Source organism: Polypterus senegalus, chromosome 6, assembly GCF_016835505.1.
Source record: "Polypterus senegalus isolate Bchr_013 chromosome 6, ASM1683550v1, whole genome shotgun sequence".
In the NCBI taxonomy this organism is placed as follows: domain Eukaryota; kingdom Metazoa; phylum Chordata; class Cladistia; order Polypteriformes; family Polypteridae; genus Polypterus; species Polypterus senegalus.
The window spans coordinates 117,207,122-117,226,221 of record NC_053159.1 but is presented as its reverse complement, the minus strand read 5'-3'; the positions used below and the strand labels follow the sequence as shown (position 1 = coordinate 117,226,221).

The 19,100-nt window shown below is 39.6% G+C and overlaps 1 protein-coding gene across 1 annotated transcript; it reads right to left on the bottom strand.

The window, feature by feature from the left end:
- Positions 1 to 2,945: 2,945 nt before the first annotated feature.
- On the bottom strand, positions 2,946 to 18,784 carry rcc1l (RCC1 like). Its single transcript, XM_039756901.1, has 12 exons — positions 18,674 to 18,784; positions 15,827 to 16,144; positions 15,591 to 15,720; positions 13,641 to 13,769; positions 12,830 to 12,896; positions 9,356 to 9,407; positions 9,051 to 9,135; positions 8,123 to 8,304; positions 7,854 to 7,941; positions 7,334 to 7,507; positions 6,808 to 6,893; positions 2,946 to 3,169 (listed from the first exon to the last, which is right to left on the bottom strand). Exons 2-12 carry the CDS (start codon positions 16,130 to 16,132, stop codon positions 3,092 to 3,094), a joined length of 1,377 nt encoding a protein of 458 aa, XP_039612835.1. The 5' UTR covers positions 16,133 to 16,144; positions 18,674 to 18,784; the 3' UTR covers positions 2,946 to 3,091.
- Between the last annotated feature and the right edge of the window lie 316 nt (positions 18,785 to 19,100).

Here is a 19,100-nt window from a genome sequence, read left to right as displayed (position 1 = left end):
GGGGGTTATGCAGGTGCTGTTAACCATGAAACATCAGAAGAATGCATATCCAATGACCCTATGTACAACAAAGCATATGAGGAAAATGGATCAATGGATGCTTCATTGTGATTACATTAGTTTTTACAGCAGTTTTATGTAGCTTCACTTTAAAGAGGCAGTGGTTTACGTGAGAGGTGCTGTCAGTCAATGGAGCTTGCAGCAACTGAGATCTTGCATTTCAAGAGGTAAAGAAGTGAAGACTTCTAGCATGTCGTCAAAGTGACCACATAAATTCATTCGGAGCACAAGAAGGGAAGTGGAGTTCAAATTTTTTACCTGGTTACTGTTGGTGTGCCATCTGCGTGTTCTCTCCATATCTGTGTGGGTCTTCCTGCAGGTCCCAACAACACTTGAAGTAGCAATTCTAATGTGGCCTGGTATGGGTGAGTGTGGGCATGTGCATGATTATTGTGTTCTATTCAGTTTTGCTGGGAAGTTCCAATTCCCCATGTCTGCCGTTTGGAATAAGTGGGTCCCGTAAATAATTAGTATGTACAGACCCTATAAAAAGGTACTGACTTCTTGAAAAGTGTCCACATTTTATTGTGTTATAACATTGAGTAACACTGGATTTAATTGGGCTTTTTGACACTTAACAGAAAAAAGACTCTAATGTCAATGTGAAAACATCAGTGCAAAATGATCCAAATTAATGACATCTAAAACAAAAGAATTGATTGCACAAAAGTTCAAGTCAGTATCTACAGTAGCAGAGTTACCTTTGGCAGCCATGACAACCTTGATGCCTGTGGACACAGATGTCTGTCTCTCTGTTAGCTCTGCACATCTGGACACTACACGTTTTCTACCTTTTTCTTTGTAAAACTATTAAAGCTCTATCAAGTTGCATGGTGATTGTCAGCGAACAGCCTGTTTCAAGTCCAGCCACAAATTCTCAGCTGGATTGAGGTCTGGACTCTGACTTCAGCACTTCAGGATATTAAGATTGTTATCCCTGTGTAGCTTAGACATTATTCTTGTCATTCTCACTCAACTTTAGTTATAGTCTTAGTCCAGGGGTGTCAAACTCTGGTCCTGGAGGGCTGCAGGTTTTCATTCTGATTATCTTCATTAGTGACCAGTTTTTGCTGCGGATTAACTTTTTACCTTAGTTTTAATTGATGTGACTCAGGCCCCTTAGTTGTTTCTTTTTCCTTAATTAGCAGCCAAACAATAATGAGACACAAAACAAGACGCCACATGACCAGCTCACCTGTGCCCATCACACGATATCTGAAAATAAAGAAAGGTGGAGGTCTCAGTAAGGTTGATCTCCAAGGTCACGAAAACATTGGTGGTGTTCTTACAAAAAAAACGAAAATCAACAGTTTTGGAAAAGGTCTTCTGTAGCTGAATGAGAGCAGCAACAAGCTGAGGAATTAAATGAGTTTAGTTAACAGCAAGAAGTGGATTCTCATTAAGAAATTGGTTGGATTGCAACTGGTTGGACTTTGAAGCCCCAATTTAGCTGGTCATCTGTCAGCTTATGTCATGTCTCATTTCTGTTTGGCTACCATTTAATGATGGAAAGAATCAATTCAGAGGACTGAATCCTTACAAGCAGGGCAATTAAAATGAAGAGAAAAGAAGTTACGTAACAGTGAAACCTGGTCACCGAGTAGGAAAAGGGTTAGAATGCAGGCCTGCAGTTCAACGTCCATATCTTAGTCACACACAGCGTGTCTAATTATCCTGTAATTAAAAAAAAAAGTTAAATATTGCAACTCTTATTTGATACAAAAACTTAAAAATTTCCCCCCATTGTAAAGACAATTATTCTGTTGACAAGTATAAAAAATGCCAAATGAAATCCTCAATGATTCAATGTTTTATAATTAAAAATGTGAAAACTCAAAAGGGTAAATTATTTTTTGAAAACGTTTTCTTTTACAGTGTTCTGGGTAGGCCACGGCCCATCGAGACAGTATTGGGTGCAGTAGTGGACTGATGGCACAAAGGGTGCCAGCCACACTAAAGCACGCTCATTCATTCTGGGTGACAGAACACTTTAAAATGCACATCTTGTGGATGCAGGAGGAAATTAGTAACCACAGGAACAACGTGCAAACTCCAGAGAGTTTCTTTGTTAGCATTAATGACTGCATCACTACAAATGGTGTTGGATTATAACTTGCAGTATGTAAAACTTACTAAATCTGCCCTTTTCCTTTCCCATGTATAAAGCAAATTTCAATAATATAAAATCATGCATAGATAAAAAAAACTGTAGCAGATGACACAGTCTTCTCATAAATACTTCTAGTCTACTGGCTATTGAGACGGGTGAACATTTCACTATGAATTATCAGCTCTTCACTGCAGATCAACTTGATTTCTTCAACTAACTGCCTACATCTTTACGTGTTTAGTGAACTGCAGCAGACAAACTCAAAGTCCATGGAACTCTAAAGACAGAAGAACTTTACACTACTGTCTTCAAATCCGCAACCTGCGTGTCAAATCAAGGTAGTAGTTAATTAGTGGGCACAAGAGTGAAGGTTTGAAAATGAAATGTCATGTACAAAAGGAAATAAAAAAAGCTAATGACAATACAATCAAAATTAGAGTAAAGGCAAAAACTGACCGGAAAAAAATTCAAAAGTTTGAGAACAAGTGCCCCTTGTATCTAAGCGGCATCTATCTAATAATCAGTCAACTCTTGAGTTATTGTGTCATTTGGGTGGTTTACTACAGTTCAATTCAACTTTACTGTCATTGAAAAGCAGTTTTTAGATAAAAGGGCCAGCAATGCCGTGCCAGGCAATAAAAAACTGAAAACATAAAATAGAAAAAACTATAAATGTGCAAATATGGCAAAGAAAGTAATTAAGGAAAGAGAAACAAAAAATACAACAGCACTGGCAGACAAAAGAGGAAAAAATGGAACAAAATCAGGCATCTCATCCTTTTGTTTCAGCAGCATTTATTTTATAAAATAATATAACCAAACACATTTACAGATATTATCTTCATACAACATAAAAAGGCACACATAAGAGCTGGAGGTCTGGGAGCCGCTACTTCTTAGAACTCGCCTTCCTGTGGACTCTCAGACTAGTGACTGGACAATTGCCACCATATGGTCCACTCCACATGCGACATCCACCACCTCCCCTGGCAAAGTTACCTGAAACACATCAAACGTCTCCAAAGTCACACTTCATGAGCTTTGCATTTGTGACAATTAAAGTTAGTGAAGCGATTAAATGGCATGTATGTGTGTGTGTGTGTGTCTGAATGGAACAATACCTAAATTTGCAGGATCTTTTACCAAAACATTGCAAAGTTCATAAAACATCATAGGATTTCTTTTAATGCTGCTAAGGTGAACACTGGCATACTTTATGAAATTTACAGTACACAATATGAAGGAGTACAACCCCTCTGAAAGCGAACAAATCCAGCTGTCTCTCTCTCTTTATATACGATGGCAGTGTGTCAACACCACTGGTGCACCGGGTACCAGTAAGGCAAGTCAATTAGAATCAGGAAAGTTTTTGTTGATAAAAGGCCATGTTACAAAAATGAGTAACACCTTCTTAAAAACTACATAAGGAAGCTCCAAGCTATGTTTGCTGAGGCTAGGCAACAGCACCTGATCAGGACATGAGCCTGCTGAACCATCGAACTCACACTTATGATCTGTTAACGTTCGATTAAGAGTCGTGCTTCACCTACGTACTGTGGCCTGAAGTGTTTGGAGAGCGGCAGGGTTAAGTGAGATACTTTCAGGTTGAAGTTATTTCTTTACCTGAGTGGTATGTACTAATTTGCCACATAACATTACATTCTAAAGTGAAACATTTTTTATAAATTTTAAAAATACTTTGTTCTTGCAGTTTACAATGGAGCCGAATGGCAAACATTAAATGGGTTAAGCTTACCAAATGCATCCAATTTTTAAGGCAAGAATGTTTTGGATATTAATTTGCCGCTTTGTATTATACATGCGTTGTAAAACTATGTATCTGTGTAGCTTCAGAAAGGAAAGAAAAAAATTAAATATTTGAGAGAGTTGGCCATTTTAAAAGAAAACTGGACCTGCACCTCACCTTGCTGATTGTCTCTCCCCAACACCACAACCTCTCATTCCCCCGGGGGCACCGTTTCCTTTCACTTGTTTTGTGAATGCCAGACACGCCATTATCATTTTAAGAACCAGTTCCTTTCTGGTAAGTGTTCTTTCCTGATTTATACAAGTAAGCTAATATTTTAAATCAGCAATGTGGCAGACTATGAAGATGAGGATATGTTTAGCATAATCATTGAATCACATTTAAATGTGCCAGAATATATTGATAAGAACTCCAACAGATCCCAGAGGAAAGAACAGATGGAGAGCAGAATTAGGGAGGCAGAAAGAGCAAAACATGCAGCTGGAAGATATGGCAATGCAACAAACAAGTGGCGATTGGTGGTGGAAATATGAAGTAATGGCCACTGAGGAAGAGTGCCTCCGTTGCAAGGAATGGGACTTGCTGCTTTCCACCTTGCTGAGGGGATGAGGCCACCTTGTTAAGCTTGGCTGCACTGTGTTACTGATGAAGACAAATTTTCAGCTATCATCAGTCACAGAGTTCTGGAAGACTTTTTTGCATTTTCCAAAACTGAACTGAAAGAAACAATCAAGACCCGAAGGACCAAATGGGCTGCTCTCAGTAGAGTAAGTCTGCTTATTGATCTTACCTTTTGCATATTAAATGCTTATTTTACACACTGATGTATGAGGGATCCGTGTGACCGTAAGGAGATTCTTATTTATGGCAGGTCTGACTTCAGTAGCTCTTCACATTCAGCCAAAGGGCTGCAAGCCATAACTCTAAGAAGGAAGTTTTTGGAAACTATAAACACTTTGTTTTATAAGTGTGTTTATACCCTGGATATAAGTATTTTCAAACAATTTACTTTGAAAGAGAAAATTGCTCTAAACAACTTCAGACACTTTGGTTATTCGTGCTGATTAACTTCTGTATTTACGTCTAAACTCCGGCAACAGTAAACAGACAAGCACACAGATAGTGTATTCTTGCTATAAGAAACATAGTTCTAAGAATCAGGGATAAAATAATTGTTTCTAGTTTTCTTAAGTTAAACACCTTTTCTGCTTCAAAGTGGACATATTTAGTAAGTGTTAAGGCTTTTTAGCTCATCTATGGACGTCTGTAACCTTAAGCCCCCCTTACAACTGCAGGAAAAGACAAAGGTATTTTTAAAGTTCATTAAATAAAAAAAAGACTTCACTTTACAACTCAGTTTTATGTGGAAAGTTAATAAATACCATGATTGTGAAGAAATAACTTTGACTTGAAAAATGTTGAACTTATTATTTAAGAAGAATTATTTCATTATACAAAAGAGGCCAAGGTTACAAGCAGAACTCTTTATTACTGTTATTAGGTCAGCTACAGTATGGATTTGTGACAGTCGCCCTGAAATATTCAGGTCATTGTCATACGCTGCCACCTCATGATGAAAGTATTTTGCAGAGAGAAACACAGGAAATCTGCATGGGCCTCAGAGCTGGCAAAAGCTGTGGAAAGTCAAACTGGCACCATACATTCAAACGCAGCCTGCACAGAAGTGAAGTGCATGGTTGGTGTCCATGCAGGAAGCCACTGCTGAAGCAAAGCACAACAAAGCACTGTTTAGTCTTTGCCACGTTCCATAATAACAAAGGCAGAGACATTTGGGAATCCATTATTTGGTTTGAGGAGATCAAAATCAATCTTTTTGAAACAGAGAGCACCCAAAACGTATGGTGTCACAAGGGGGAAGGAGTATAATGAGAAGTGCATGGTTCCTGGATGGATGGATGGATGGATGGATGGATGGATGGATGGATGGATGGATGGATAGATAGATAGATAGATAGATAGATAGATACTTTATTAATCCCAAGGGGAAATTCACAATGGATTATGGACGGTTGTGGTAGAGCTCCCGTTTGGGGAAATGCTGAAGAAAGGGTTGGAGAAGTGTACTACATCACTGGCGCCATGAAGGCACAGATGTCCTGCAAAATTTCCACATGATAGCTGCTGCATTATTAAGGAAGAACAAGGGGAAAATGCTGGAGTGGCAAAGTTTGTCTCATGGCCTCAGTCCTACTGAGCACCTGTTGGGTACTCCCCATCAAACATCAAGGAGGTCACCCTGCAGTATTGGAACAAGGGAGACATGACGATACACCGTGAACGTGTACACTCAATGCCGAGAACGGTCACTGAATACTAGAATATTACATACAAGGATGCACTCACTGAGTTATGCAATGTTGTCTAATTTATTTAACAGGCATTGGGGTGACATATCTTTCTGAGCAGAGTATATGTTTAATAAATTTAAATTTATGTTTTTCTTTCTGTGAATTGTAATATTAATCATTTAGACCTTTATGTTGGGGTTGTACTCATTTATGCTGAATACTGGATGTATTTTTTTTTTTAAATAGTTGTGTTAGATGTACTAACATTTTCCTCAAGTCCTGGTCAGCTCAAAACAGATGTGGAGGCTTTACTGTCCATACCACACATGCCAACTATTGTACCAAATTTAAAAATATAAATATACCAATTCTGCAACCAAGGGTCAATGATCTGGGAATGATTGCCAGCCAAACCCTTTACCATGTTTAGCCAGTGGAATGCTGGAAAACCATATTAGAAAAATTATGGAGATGCACTGTATGTAACTGAAGGAATCGTAAGCTGAAAAATATCAAAAAAGTATCTTCACACCCAATTACCAAACGGTAAAATCTCTTACCCGCCATGGAAAATACTGGTCATCTTGCCTGCCAACACCCAGACAACCTCGGAGATTTTTGCCCCAAACGAATAGCTCACCTCGGCCTGTGAGAATAAAATATTAACATTTAGGAATAAGTGTATTTTTACATAAACACACTTGAGATGGTCAAAGCTGAATGGAATTATCGCATAAGTTGCAAAGAATTTTAGCAACAGCCAACTGTGGGTCTCCTCTGTTAGTTCTGCTCCTGTGGCACCAAGGTGTCGGAATCCTTTCAAAGACACCAAAGCTATCAGCTGGGGTCCTTTGACCAGGCATGAACCAACAGAATAGACTTGTGCACAGACATTACTGCTAGCTGTGACCCCTTAAGTAAATTTTACATGGACAGAAGGCACTCAGCAGAAACAATAAAACTTCTTTTTACTCCACAAACAAAAAAAAATATATTAGTGAAAAAAAATCTGAAACATGTCAGTGCTGGATTTCTAATACTAATATCAACATGTAACTTTATTTGTGCTATGTTTTTGCTCTGTACCTGTGATGGCTGCAAAGTGGTGGAGTCCACAGCGAATCTGAGTCACAAAAACATCCTGGTTGTGCTCAGAACCACCAAAGAGGCTTTGTGGAATAAGCTCAGGTGTTCTGGACTCTGACAGGTTGGGACCCTTACCCAGGATTCCATAACCCCACACAAACACATGACCATCTTCTGCAGGACAAACACAAATAATAAAATTCAGTTCATCCATAGAAGGTGTGGAAAACAGTAACAAACACCATTAATACACATCACATGAAAACATAAGATATAAATCTTACATTCATTTGAACTTTGTAACAATTTGAGCTAACAAGGCCTCACATGTAAATCACATTCAAGGAAGTTAAGGGACTTGTCTCTGAATTGAAAACAATGCAAATGTGAATTATAAATAAACTTCAACAAAAGGCTCAGAGATACAGAGCGCTGATGTTGACTGTTTTACTTTGCACTTTGGCTAGGACTGGCACCTCATCTGTAGATTAAACATTCAAGCAATGAAGAGGAGACTCACCGCTGAGCACTGCCACCTGGGTTCCTCCGCAGGCTACCTGCTTTACCCGCCCCATCTCTGTGAAAGGCAGCCTCCGTGGGATATTTACCTACAGGCACAAAGGTGACACGATTATTTCATATTAGACTTTGCATTTGCAGTCAGTCATGTAAAGATAAGAATTTGGCAAGGTCCTCAGGCCAAGACAGTACTAAAAGAAGTTCTGACAAAAACTCAGCCCCCTACGTTCACCACTCGGGTTAAACTTTTCAAATATTCCAGCACAGTACCTGAGTAGACTCTGTGATTGCAGAAAGCTGTAAGTACTCTGAATTTCCCCAGCCAAACAGCTCCCCCTCTTGGGAGATGGCCAAACTGCAGTCTCCATAAGTTGTCACTTGCTTTACTTGAACACCCTCCAGATCACCACCCAACTTCTGAGGCTGACTTGTCATATTGTGGTGCCCGAGACCTAACATATGAAACAATAACAGAAGTAAAAAACTAAACAAGTATAACATTTTTTCTTTGGCAGCTGCTACCTATGCTCAATTGACACCGGGAACGCAGGCAGCCCACCTCTTTGTTGAAAAACATCAGTGGCATAAAATTTTATGTCAGTTTCCAATTATGTACTGGCAGAAGACCATTTCAAACAATGATTTTTTGGGCATGAAAGTTGTTTTTATAATTGGATATACGATGTAAGCAGATATCCTCCTCCTGGGACATCCCATATCTTTAAATGTTCTTTTAATTTTCAATAATACATTATGCTATTTTCATAAACATTTTCTGAAGGTCCCTGTGACTAGAACAACATAACACCAATTAATAATGAATTTTAAAACAAACAGACTTTGCATTGCGTCATATACAATACTAACTACAACAAAACAAAACACACCACTCTCTGGCTAGCTCAATCCAAATCAGGGTGCTGGAGGGCTGGGATGTATTTAAGCAGCAGTGGAAAGCAATTCTAGAAGTAACACCAGTCCATTACAGGACGCTCACTCACACCCAGCAACACTCAGGCCACTTAGATTTGCTAAATAATCTGACAGACGTGACTGTGGAGAAAAATGAAAGAGGAATAACTTTTGCAGACAGTGATCAGATGTGGGATTTGAACCCAAAACACTGGATCTGTGAGGCAGCACAGCTAACCAATGGTCAACCTATAATACTAACAGAAGTTGCTTTAAAATAACGTACCAGTCTGACCATCGGCACCCCAGCCACAAGAGTATACTTTGCCAGTTTCAGTCAAGAAAAGGCTGTGGTCCTGCCCACAAGCCACCTACAAATTAGAGAGAAGAGGCAATATAATTTCAACCACATGGAAATAATTGCACTTTACTCTGTTCCATTTAGTAAATCTTTAAAAATACATTATTGAGTTCCTCTTCATACTTCATGCTGCCATTCTTCCTTCAGTCCATAACATTATTCATGTGGTTATAGTGCATCATAAATAAGCTAACATTCCTTACCAAATCTCCAGTGATTTCACGACTTACCTGAACTACTCTGCTGTCAAACCCCTGCACCTTATGGATTACATGGCTGCCGCTGTCCAAGGAGACAACAAAAATGACACACAGCACAATTAGGCATCTCACACATGGCCAATGAGAGAAGAATAAAATATCTCTCTCTATATCTATACTATATATATATATAAAAAAACATACCCGCCTCACACTGTATATCTATATTTATATATATATATATATATATATATATATATATATATATATATATATATACTGTATATATATACTGTATATATATATATATACACATCTGTATATATATATATATATATATTTATACACTGTACATACATATATATATACTAGGGGGTTCGCCCCCTGCTCGCTTTGCTTACCAACCCCACCGACCCGGCCTGCACTATGTGCCAGCCGCTTTGCATCTCTGCCGCTCGCATTGTGAAGAGAGTGGCTGAACGCACCCCAAGGAGACATGGTCGCTCCTCTGAAAACCCCTCTTAAACGGTGATACAATGGGAAACAAATACAGTTTTTTTTTTTTAACCTCCTCTTTGCTCGATTAGCTGCTGGCTTGCTGCTGCTGCTGCCATAAACATTTGCATCACGTGCGGTGCTTCAAACATTTAAAAGCCTGTACAGCAGCTGTCCTACTCTTTTTCTAACAACATCACAAAGTTCGATAAATTCTGAAAAGAATGACACCAAACATATACTATATATGTAGGTTTTAAAATAAGCTAGATTTAAAGCGTGACAAAAAATGTGACAGAAAAACGTTGCACAAAATTGTTGCACTTTTAGGGTTAGGATTTTATATATATATATATATATATATATATATATATATAATATAAAAAGTAGATATAAATGTATATATATATATACACTGTGTGCACAATTATTAGGCAAGTTGTATTTTTGAGGATTAATTTTAATATGGAACAAACACAGTGCTATCAGTCAATCCAAAATGTTAATAAACCTGAAACCTGAATGTTTCACAACGGAAATGTGAGTGTGAACATCATCAGGGGAATACATATGTCGCACAATTATTAGGCAACTATTAGTGTGCAGATTTATTATGCAACTAAAGGAAAAATGAAAATTTTCCCATCTCACTTGTTTATTTTCATCTGTTATAGTGAGAATAATAAACAAACACCTCAAAATTTACAAATAAACATCTCTGACATTTCAAAAAATAAATCAATCAATCAATGACCAATATAGCCACCTTTCTTTCCAATAACAGTCATAAGCCTTTCCATTCATGGAGTCTGTCAGTTTCTTGATCTGTTGACGATCAGCTTTTGTGGAGCAGTGACTACAGCCTCCCAGACACTCTTCAGAGAGGTGTATTGTTTTTCTCCCCGTAAATCTAGCGTTTAAAAGTGCCCACAAGTTCTCGATAGGGTTTAGGTCAGATGAGGAAGGGGCCATGTCATTATTCCTTCATCTTTAAGGCCTTTACTGGCTGGCCACGCAGTGGAGAACTTCGATGCAAGTGATGGAGCATTGGCCTGCATAAAAATCATGGTCTTTTCCTGTATCACTGTTTGAAGAAAGTGTCTTCAAAAACTGGCAGTAGGTTTGGGAGTTGATTTTGAGTTCATCTTCAATGCAAAAGGTCCAACTAGCTCATCTTTAAAAATACCAGCTCATACCAGTACCCCACCTCCACGTTGGAGTGGAGCTCTGTGCCCATTACTGATCCACAGGTCCATCCATCTGGTCCATCAAGAGTCACTCTCATCTCATCGGTCCATAAAACCTTTGAAAAAATCTGTCTTCAGATATTTCTTGGCCCAGTTTTGACGTTTCAACTTATGTTTCTTGTTCAGTGGTGGTTGGGTTTCAGCCCTCCTTACCTTGGCCATGTCTTTGAGCACTGAACACCTTGTACTTCTGGGCACTCCAGGTAGGTTGCAGCTCTGGAATATGAAAGTACTGGAGGATAATGGGTTCCTGGTAGCTTCACGTTTGATTCTTCTCAAATCTTTGGCAGCTAATTTACGTCTTTTGTTCTCAACACGTTTCTTGCGACCCTGTTGACTATTTGCAACAAAATGTTTGATGGTTCTGTGATCACACACCAATATCTTAGCAATTCCAAAAGTGCTGCATCCCTCTGAAAGACTTTTTACAATTTTTGACTTTTCAGAGTCAGTTAAATCTCTTTTTTGGCCCATTTTGCCCGAGGAAAACTAGCTGCCTAATAATTCTGCACACCTTGATATAGGGTGTTGATCTCCTTAGGCCACACCCTCCCTCATTACACAAATACACATCACCTGACGTGCTTAAATCCAATAAGCATTCAAGTTAATACAGCTTGGAGTTGGAATATACGCATTAAAAATGATGATATGGTCAAAATACTCACTTGCCTAATAATTGTGCACACAGTGTATATATATATATACATATATATATATATATACACTAGACATTAAGCCCGTTACAATAACAGGCGCTAGAACAGTAATGGATAAACATTAGTAGGAACAGTCTATATTAAATGGCAAGGGACCTTGTATGTGGCTGTAATATGCGTCACTGTATCGTGTGCCTTTAATTTTCTCTCTCAGTAATGCTGGTTTGTATTTCCGTAAAATGCCTGTAATTTTGTCAGACAGTAATACAGTGGAACCGAAGTAATTTCCCCCATAGGATTGTATGTAAATACAATTAATCCGTTCCAGACCGTATGAACTGTATGTAAATATATATATTTTTTAAGATTTTAAGTACAAATATAGTTAATTATACCACTGAATGCACCGCGTAATAGTAAACTAAATGTAAAAACATTGAATAACACTAAGAAAACCTTGAACAGCAGAGAAAACTAACACTGCAAGAGTTCGCGCTATAGCCTTATGACCAGCTCCCTAAAAACACCTTTTTTAATGAGTTTTAAGCACAGGGATTTGAAAAATCCGTAATCTAATAAAAAACCAAGAAAAGTAACATTGCAACAATGCACGCGTGCGCCTGTGTGTGTGTGTGTGTGACTCTGTCCCGTGTGTGCGTGCGGGCATACGTGTCCGTCTCTGTGGCGGGCCTGCCTGCGTGCGTGCGCGTGTGTGTGAGTGTGTGCGTGTCTGTCTCTGCCGCGGGCCTGCCTGTATGTGTGTGTGAGTGTATCTCTTGTGCGGGCGTGTGTACGTGCCTGCTTGCCTGCCTGCGTGCGTGTCTGTCTGTCTGTCTCTCAGGCGGGCCTGCGTGTCTGTCTGTCTGTCTCTCACGCGCACGCACCTGTGTGTGTCCCTCTCTCTCTCTCTCTGCACACACAGGGAATGCACAGGAAGAGACTGAACTAGTGCCGTGTGGCCCCGCGCATGCGCACTTCACCAAAAGACACACACACACGGACACCTGGACGCACACGGGGGTTTTATTAAAGAGGATATATATGTATACACACAGAAAAAAATATGTAAGAACTTGCTACTGCAAGTGAGGCTCCACACTTACCTGTACACTTCATCTTCCACAATCTTCCGTCCACACTGCCCATATGCATTGTTTCCCAGACTAAATACTAAAAGACAAAACAAAGAAGCTGAGAAAAATGAGCTCATAATAAAGTGAATCATCAGTTGCCCAACTTAAACAATGGCAATATGCAAGTTACGTTTTCAATTTGTAATGTATGCTTTTAGATGTCTGAACTACCTAGTACACTACTGTCCTTTATTAGATCACAAAATGTCTGCTGTACCTTACAGCTCCAATGAAACATGTTCATGCAGTGAAAATAAAACAGAAAGGCCCATAAAACTCTTTCACTTAAATGCTCTGATGTGTACTACCAAGGACCTGCAGTATATAAAGTGTTACATATACACTGGTGTAATACTTGGTTTTGCACCATTGCTTTATTTCATTAGTACAGACTTGGACACTCTGGAAGGTTTACTTGGGTCATGAAAACAAAAAAAAAAAAAAACAAAACACTCAGCTTTTACAATAATCTGTAAATCGTTTTGCTGATATTAACTCTTCACTAACCTCAAATAAAAGTGCATAAACATACACCATAATCTGTGGAACATGCAAAACTGAGAGGTTAGTAATTCACTTGGGGTGATGTTCTGGGGTGCACAACATGAAACCATTTTGTAAGACAAACAGATTACAAATGTTAAAAACACTAACAAATGGCAAGACTCGCAGTGAGACGCAGCAACAGCAGTATTAGGGGTCAGCAAAGGCCCAGTGTCCAGAGCACATTGATGCATGTATTGAAACAGTGCAGCAAAAAAGAAAGATACAAGCTACTTACCTCCTTCTGCGTCAGTGAGGACTAGTGAATGAGCTCGGCCACAGGCCACTTGAGTGACTTTGCTTTTCTGAGGTTTTTCCAAGGGAAGCGGGACAGGTGACGGCTCAAGGACGTACTCGTAACTTTGACCTAAAGGACAAAAAAGTACACGGAGATCAGCACCGCTTCAAGTGCTCGACACTTCAGTCTGACAGGCAGCACTTCTTTGCATGGGAAATCGGCAACATGTTGTACTTTAAAACTCATTTCTTATTACAATGCCACTAGTTATCAGGGCTGCACAGAAAAAGATTTTTAAAATTTTATCTCATAATGGCTTCTGAGACTTTGTGAATTAGCTAAAAGAAGGGGCAGGCAGATCTATTCCATTGTAAAAATGATCCATGATGTCCTGCTTAGTTAAAGGTAGAAAGAATATCACACTCTCCTGTACAGCATGGGCAACACTGGCAAAAAACAACTGAAGTACTGGGTGGGGCGGCCTTGCTCACCTCTGTCTTATGTGAACCAGCACAGCAGGCTTTCTCAGACTTCTTGTCCTGACCACAACAAATGAAAATCCAAGGTGATGACTGCCATGGATCTCATCCCACAGAAGGACCACTTTAAAGGATACCTGGGTGGCATTCAAATGCCTCAGACGTAAGAACCATACATCACTGTACTTCTTAATTCTCACACTGAACAGAACATGAAGGTGTAGGTGAATACCACAAATGTGAAGAAATGAAAGCTTCCAAAATAAACAACTCCATATTCAGCAGTAGCAAGGGGTTTCAGAACGACAGAGCATCGAAATGGGCCAAGAATGACCAAGGAAACACGAAAGCTCACGTTCTCTCCCTCGCCAACTTAAGACAGACTGGTACTTCATCCTGATGCAAATGTGCAATAACTTTTTTCACTTTTACCATGGAAAGGGGCGGGGGGGAGAGATGTTTTCATTTTATTCTCGCCACGAGAAAACATTTCTTACTTCAGTTCTTTGTGTTTCAGCCATCTCTAAACAGATACTCATCACTGCAGCTGGACAAAGTAAACTTTTAAAAAGCGACCTCAGGTTTCTAAACCAGTATTTTCAACTTTCATTCCACTAAGCAGGACTCCAAGATCTGAATGTGGTCAAATCTTTCTGGCTGTAGTCAGGGGTTATGAACAAAAAAAAAAAAAAAAAATATGTGCAGGAAGGGAGGTTTTGGGGAACCGATGGTAAAACAACACAACATTCTTAACCGAGCTGTCTCACTCCAGGAACGTGATCTGTGAGGTCTGAGCTAAGCTCAGTGAATGGCACACTTCTATGTGAGTATCATCACATTAGCCCTGTCCCAACCTCCAGCTCCTACAAATGCCTGGATTAATACACCGTGTTCATCCAATTCTGGGAGATAACAGCCCTGGGCTCCACCCTGAACTTGGCACCAGTCCATTATAAAGAGCAGGTTTAAAAGAGTTAAAGTCAGAACATTGGTTAGACAAGGAAATGATCAGAATCCAATTTCTTTGAAGTGCTCATTCAACCATCCATCCATTTTCTAACCCGCTGAATCCAAACACAGGGTCACGGGGGTCTGCTGGAGCAAATCCCAGCCAACACAGGGCACAAGGCAGGAACCAATCCCGGGCAGGGTGCCAACCCACCGCAGGACACACACACACACACCAAGCACACACCAGGGCCAATTTAGAATTGCCAATACACCTAACCTGCATGTGTTTGGATTGTGGGAGGAAACCGGAGCGCCCGGAGGAAACCCACGCAGACACGGGGAGAACATGCAAACTCCACACAGGGAGGACCCGGGAAGCGAACCCGGGTCTCCTAACAGCGAGGCAGCAGCACTACCACTGCGCCACCCGCTCATTCAACCAGATCGTGTTAATTACCAAATTGTGTTATTAGGCACAATCCAGAGATGGAGGTTTGTTATGGCGGGTCTCCATACTTACTACGATCTCGTTGGCTGCTTTGGAAGCCCAGTTGAGAGTCTTTGTTGAGTCCCATTCCCCACACTTTATTGAGGTCTTGTGTTTTAGAAGACAACAGTGTGAATCCATAGCCACAAGCAGCTGAAGAGATCTGAAGAACAAAAGGCCAAGATATACCGCAACACCACACATGAAGTTGTCCGCTGTTACTCGTCGTAACAACCAATGCAGGGTTCTGTCCTCTGCCTGATACTCACCTTAGCATCCATTTCCAGTCTGTAAGGGTTCAGCTGATACTTTCTGGGTTTTTTTCGGCCACTGTCAGGAACGACAAAGCTGGGAATCCCCAAAGCTCCTGTGTAACTGAATCCCCAGACAAATATGCGCTGCTTCTTTCTAACTCTTTCACCAACATACTTGTACACTGGTTCTTCACCTATATGTGGGTCTGCCAATTCTGATCTGCTCTGGGAGTAGCGCTGTTTGGTAGTCTTGCCTCTGATTTGGTTCACCACAGCTTTGAAAGTTTCCCGGTGAAGTACAGATAGCCTTGCCAGGGCCATGTTTGACACTCTCTGTTGAAGTGAAAAGGAGAAAAAAAGGGCAGAATGACTGTGTGATAGCAATAAAAAAATGAAAAGGTGAAAGCAGATTTGACCAGTACTCCGCAAACCTGTGAATGGGAATAATTGAATGTGTTTATGGTACAGCTTTCTTCATATATTTTAAGATAGATGTACCATACAAAAGAATAAAGAGATGTAGGAGATTGAAGACAGGACTCTTTACCAATGGATGAGGGGAAAAGACGGGTCTTCAATTCAAACCTGACTTCCATGGGGCTTAGGTTTCCGGTTTATGATGTGCATTGCTTACTCTACTTGTGTCTTTTTAACAAAAAAGCATGTCTTTTATTGTAAGTTTGGAGCACACGACTGGATAATTAGAATGTGAATTATGCCAGCGCTCAGACCCCCTGCCCCCAGTAGCTGCAGGATTTTGTTCCCAACCAGATCTCAATCAGGCAGTCATTGTCACCTTTAATGGATCTCATTGTTTAATTACCAGACCCATTTTTTCCTTTTATTTTGCATTTAGAAAAGTGCTGTAGTGTTAGATTTACACTTGAAGGAAATTAAGACACATTTATATTGTTTGTTTACTTTCTTTAATTCACTTTTTCTATGCAGTTTGCTTTCTTCATTGTATCTGCTTATCGACAGTTAATGAAGAGCAGAGCAGACACTACCAGAAATGACTCTGAAAGGAGCAGCTACTAAACAACTCTCTGAACATCCAGAACATTTAAACATATTTATTTAAAAAAGAAAAATAATGAATTCTTACCCGTTTAACACATTTAAATTCCTGTTTCATTCACTAACAATACAGCACAACCAGTTTGTAATTTGTGGATGGGTGCAAAAAATAAGAAAACTGTGGAATGGCAGCTTGTTTAATTGAAGTAGGATTTCAATTATGAGGAGAAATGGGTTGGCACAAAAACCAGCAGCCACAGTGGGGGCCCCCCAGGACTGAATTTGACAACCACTGGATTATCCGACACGAGTAACGTGGGATATTTTTCACATTGCTTGCCATTTTACAGCATTGGTCACTATTGGCTTCTTTATGTCAAAACTTCTTTCTAGCCATTCTGCATTAAAACAAGAGATTTCAGTTTCTTCTCGGTCATCACAACAAACCACATGGAATAAGTAATATTAAAAATGTAATGTTTGGATGGAGTATTCCTTTAATCCCACCCTGATGAAAGGTTGATGCTGGATTTATAGTGTGAGATGCAAACAAAGGGCTTAACTAATACCTCGAACTGAAGCTGAGAAGAGAGGAGCTCTGCCATGAAAGTTTGTGAAGGACTATTATTAACTTTTAAAAGAAGACCAGGTTTTATTCTGATAATGTCATAACATGGACGCTGTTCTTTAGTGGATATCATTGGTAAACAGTTTATATTTATATATTTAACATCTATAAAAAGTCAACAAGGTCGCATCAGAATATTTTTTCATTTTTAATTCAAGGGTGATTTTTTTCACAAATCATAATCATCATGTAATGAGAAAGATAAATCGATTATACATTTATAAAGTTGATGCGTCTTACAATGTGAAAATCGAGAATGCGTTATTTAATATAAAAGCATCAGCAGTTTAGCAATGAAAACTTTTAATGCTTAAGACAAATGGGCATATCCGATGGGCTAACTGATCAGTTTGTCAGAAATCCTTAACACTTGCAACGTACGTTTTGGTTAAATTGATTGTCAAGTCTGAAGTCTTTATTTGTAGAACTTCAATGGGGCGCAACGAAAGGAAGGAGAAGAACAGAGAACAAACCGGTCATGTACAGTACCATGCTCTTTCCTGATTTTCTCTATTTTTTGCTTATCCGTAACACTTAATTGTGTTTCTGATCTCCATGGGAGTTTAGCATAACGCAAAAAACAAACTGAGTAAACATAATGGACCGTTTGTAAATGATCATCTTATCTAATTAAGGCACTGTTTCATGAACCCAACTCCTCTGTTCAATTCGTGTCAGTACACAGACTCACACCGACACTAGTGTCTTAAAAAATGCGAACTTTCCCAGAAAGAATCAATGAGTGAAACAAACACCTTGAAAGGTCCTGGACCTTCAGTCGCCTTCCTGCTAAGTGCACAGACACCAACACTTGTGACCCAACACCTCAAGACCTGGCAGACATGATGACTGATGCAGGCTCTGGGACTACAAGGCTCAGGCCCGATTCAACCAGCACTGGGAGACCCAAAATCTTCTCAGTTCGTCTGACTCAGAACTATTACTTTTTCCATTTGTACCATGGGGTGCTTCGTTAAACACATATATGTAATTTAGTGTAAACATTTTTGGCAAAAAACATTACCTAAATTAAATAAGAAATTCACGGTACCGTTACTGCATCTCATACACGGACACTCGTACGCATGTCAAAATCTGTATCCAGAAGCAAAAGGGTTTCGAGTCATTCTACCTACATAATCTAATGCAGTCTACCTGTCAGCTGTTAAAATAAATCTTAACATTTAGATAGAATAGTTTACACACTCCAGCCTTACCGTTGGCTGCGGATTTATATCAGTTCTCTAAAGAAAACCCGTTTTAGCAGTAATCGAACACGGTACCGAAACGAGGCCGCCATGTTTGTGACCTGGAGTTACCCTCTGACCTTTCACATGACGCCATACGTACATACGTAACGAGCTCGAAGGAGGAGGAGATTTGGATCGATACGTTTGTTCGCCTGCCAAATCAGTACGGTTCAGATACGCCTTTAAATTCAGACAAACTGATGGAGACAGGTGAAGTTATTTTAATCAGTTATAACACTATTATTTGTCAAAGATTTTCACAAATTTAGTTTTGTTATAATCTGTAGTACTGGGGTAATGTACCGTGTTAGCCATTATGAATACAGTGAGAAGTCAAGCAAAATGACACCTTTTATTGGCTAACTAAAAAGATTACAATATGCAAGCTTTCGAG

Excerpts from the sequence above, each read along its gene's own strand:
- rcc1l (XM_039756901.1), bottom strand. The coding sequence starts at position 16,132 with ATGGCCCTGGCAAGGCTATCTGTACTTCACCGGGAAACTTTCAAAGCT. Across the intron at positions 9,136-9,355 it reads TTGACAGCAGAGTAGTTCAG|GTGGCTTGTGGGCAGGACCA; the intron begins GTAAGTCGTGAA and ends TCTAATTTGTAG. Across the intron at positions 7,942-8,122 it reads CAATCACAGAGTCTACTCAG|GTAAATATCCCACGGAGGCT; the intron begins GTACTGTGCTGG and ends TTGTGCCTGTAG.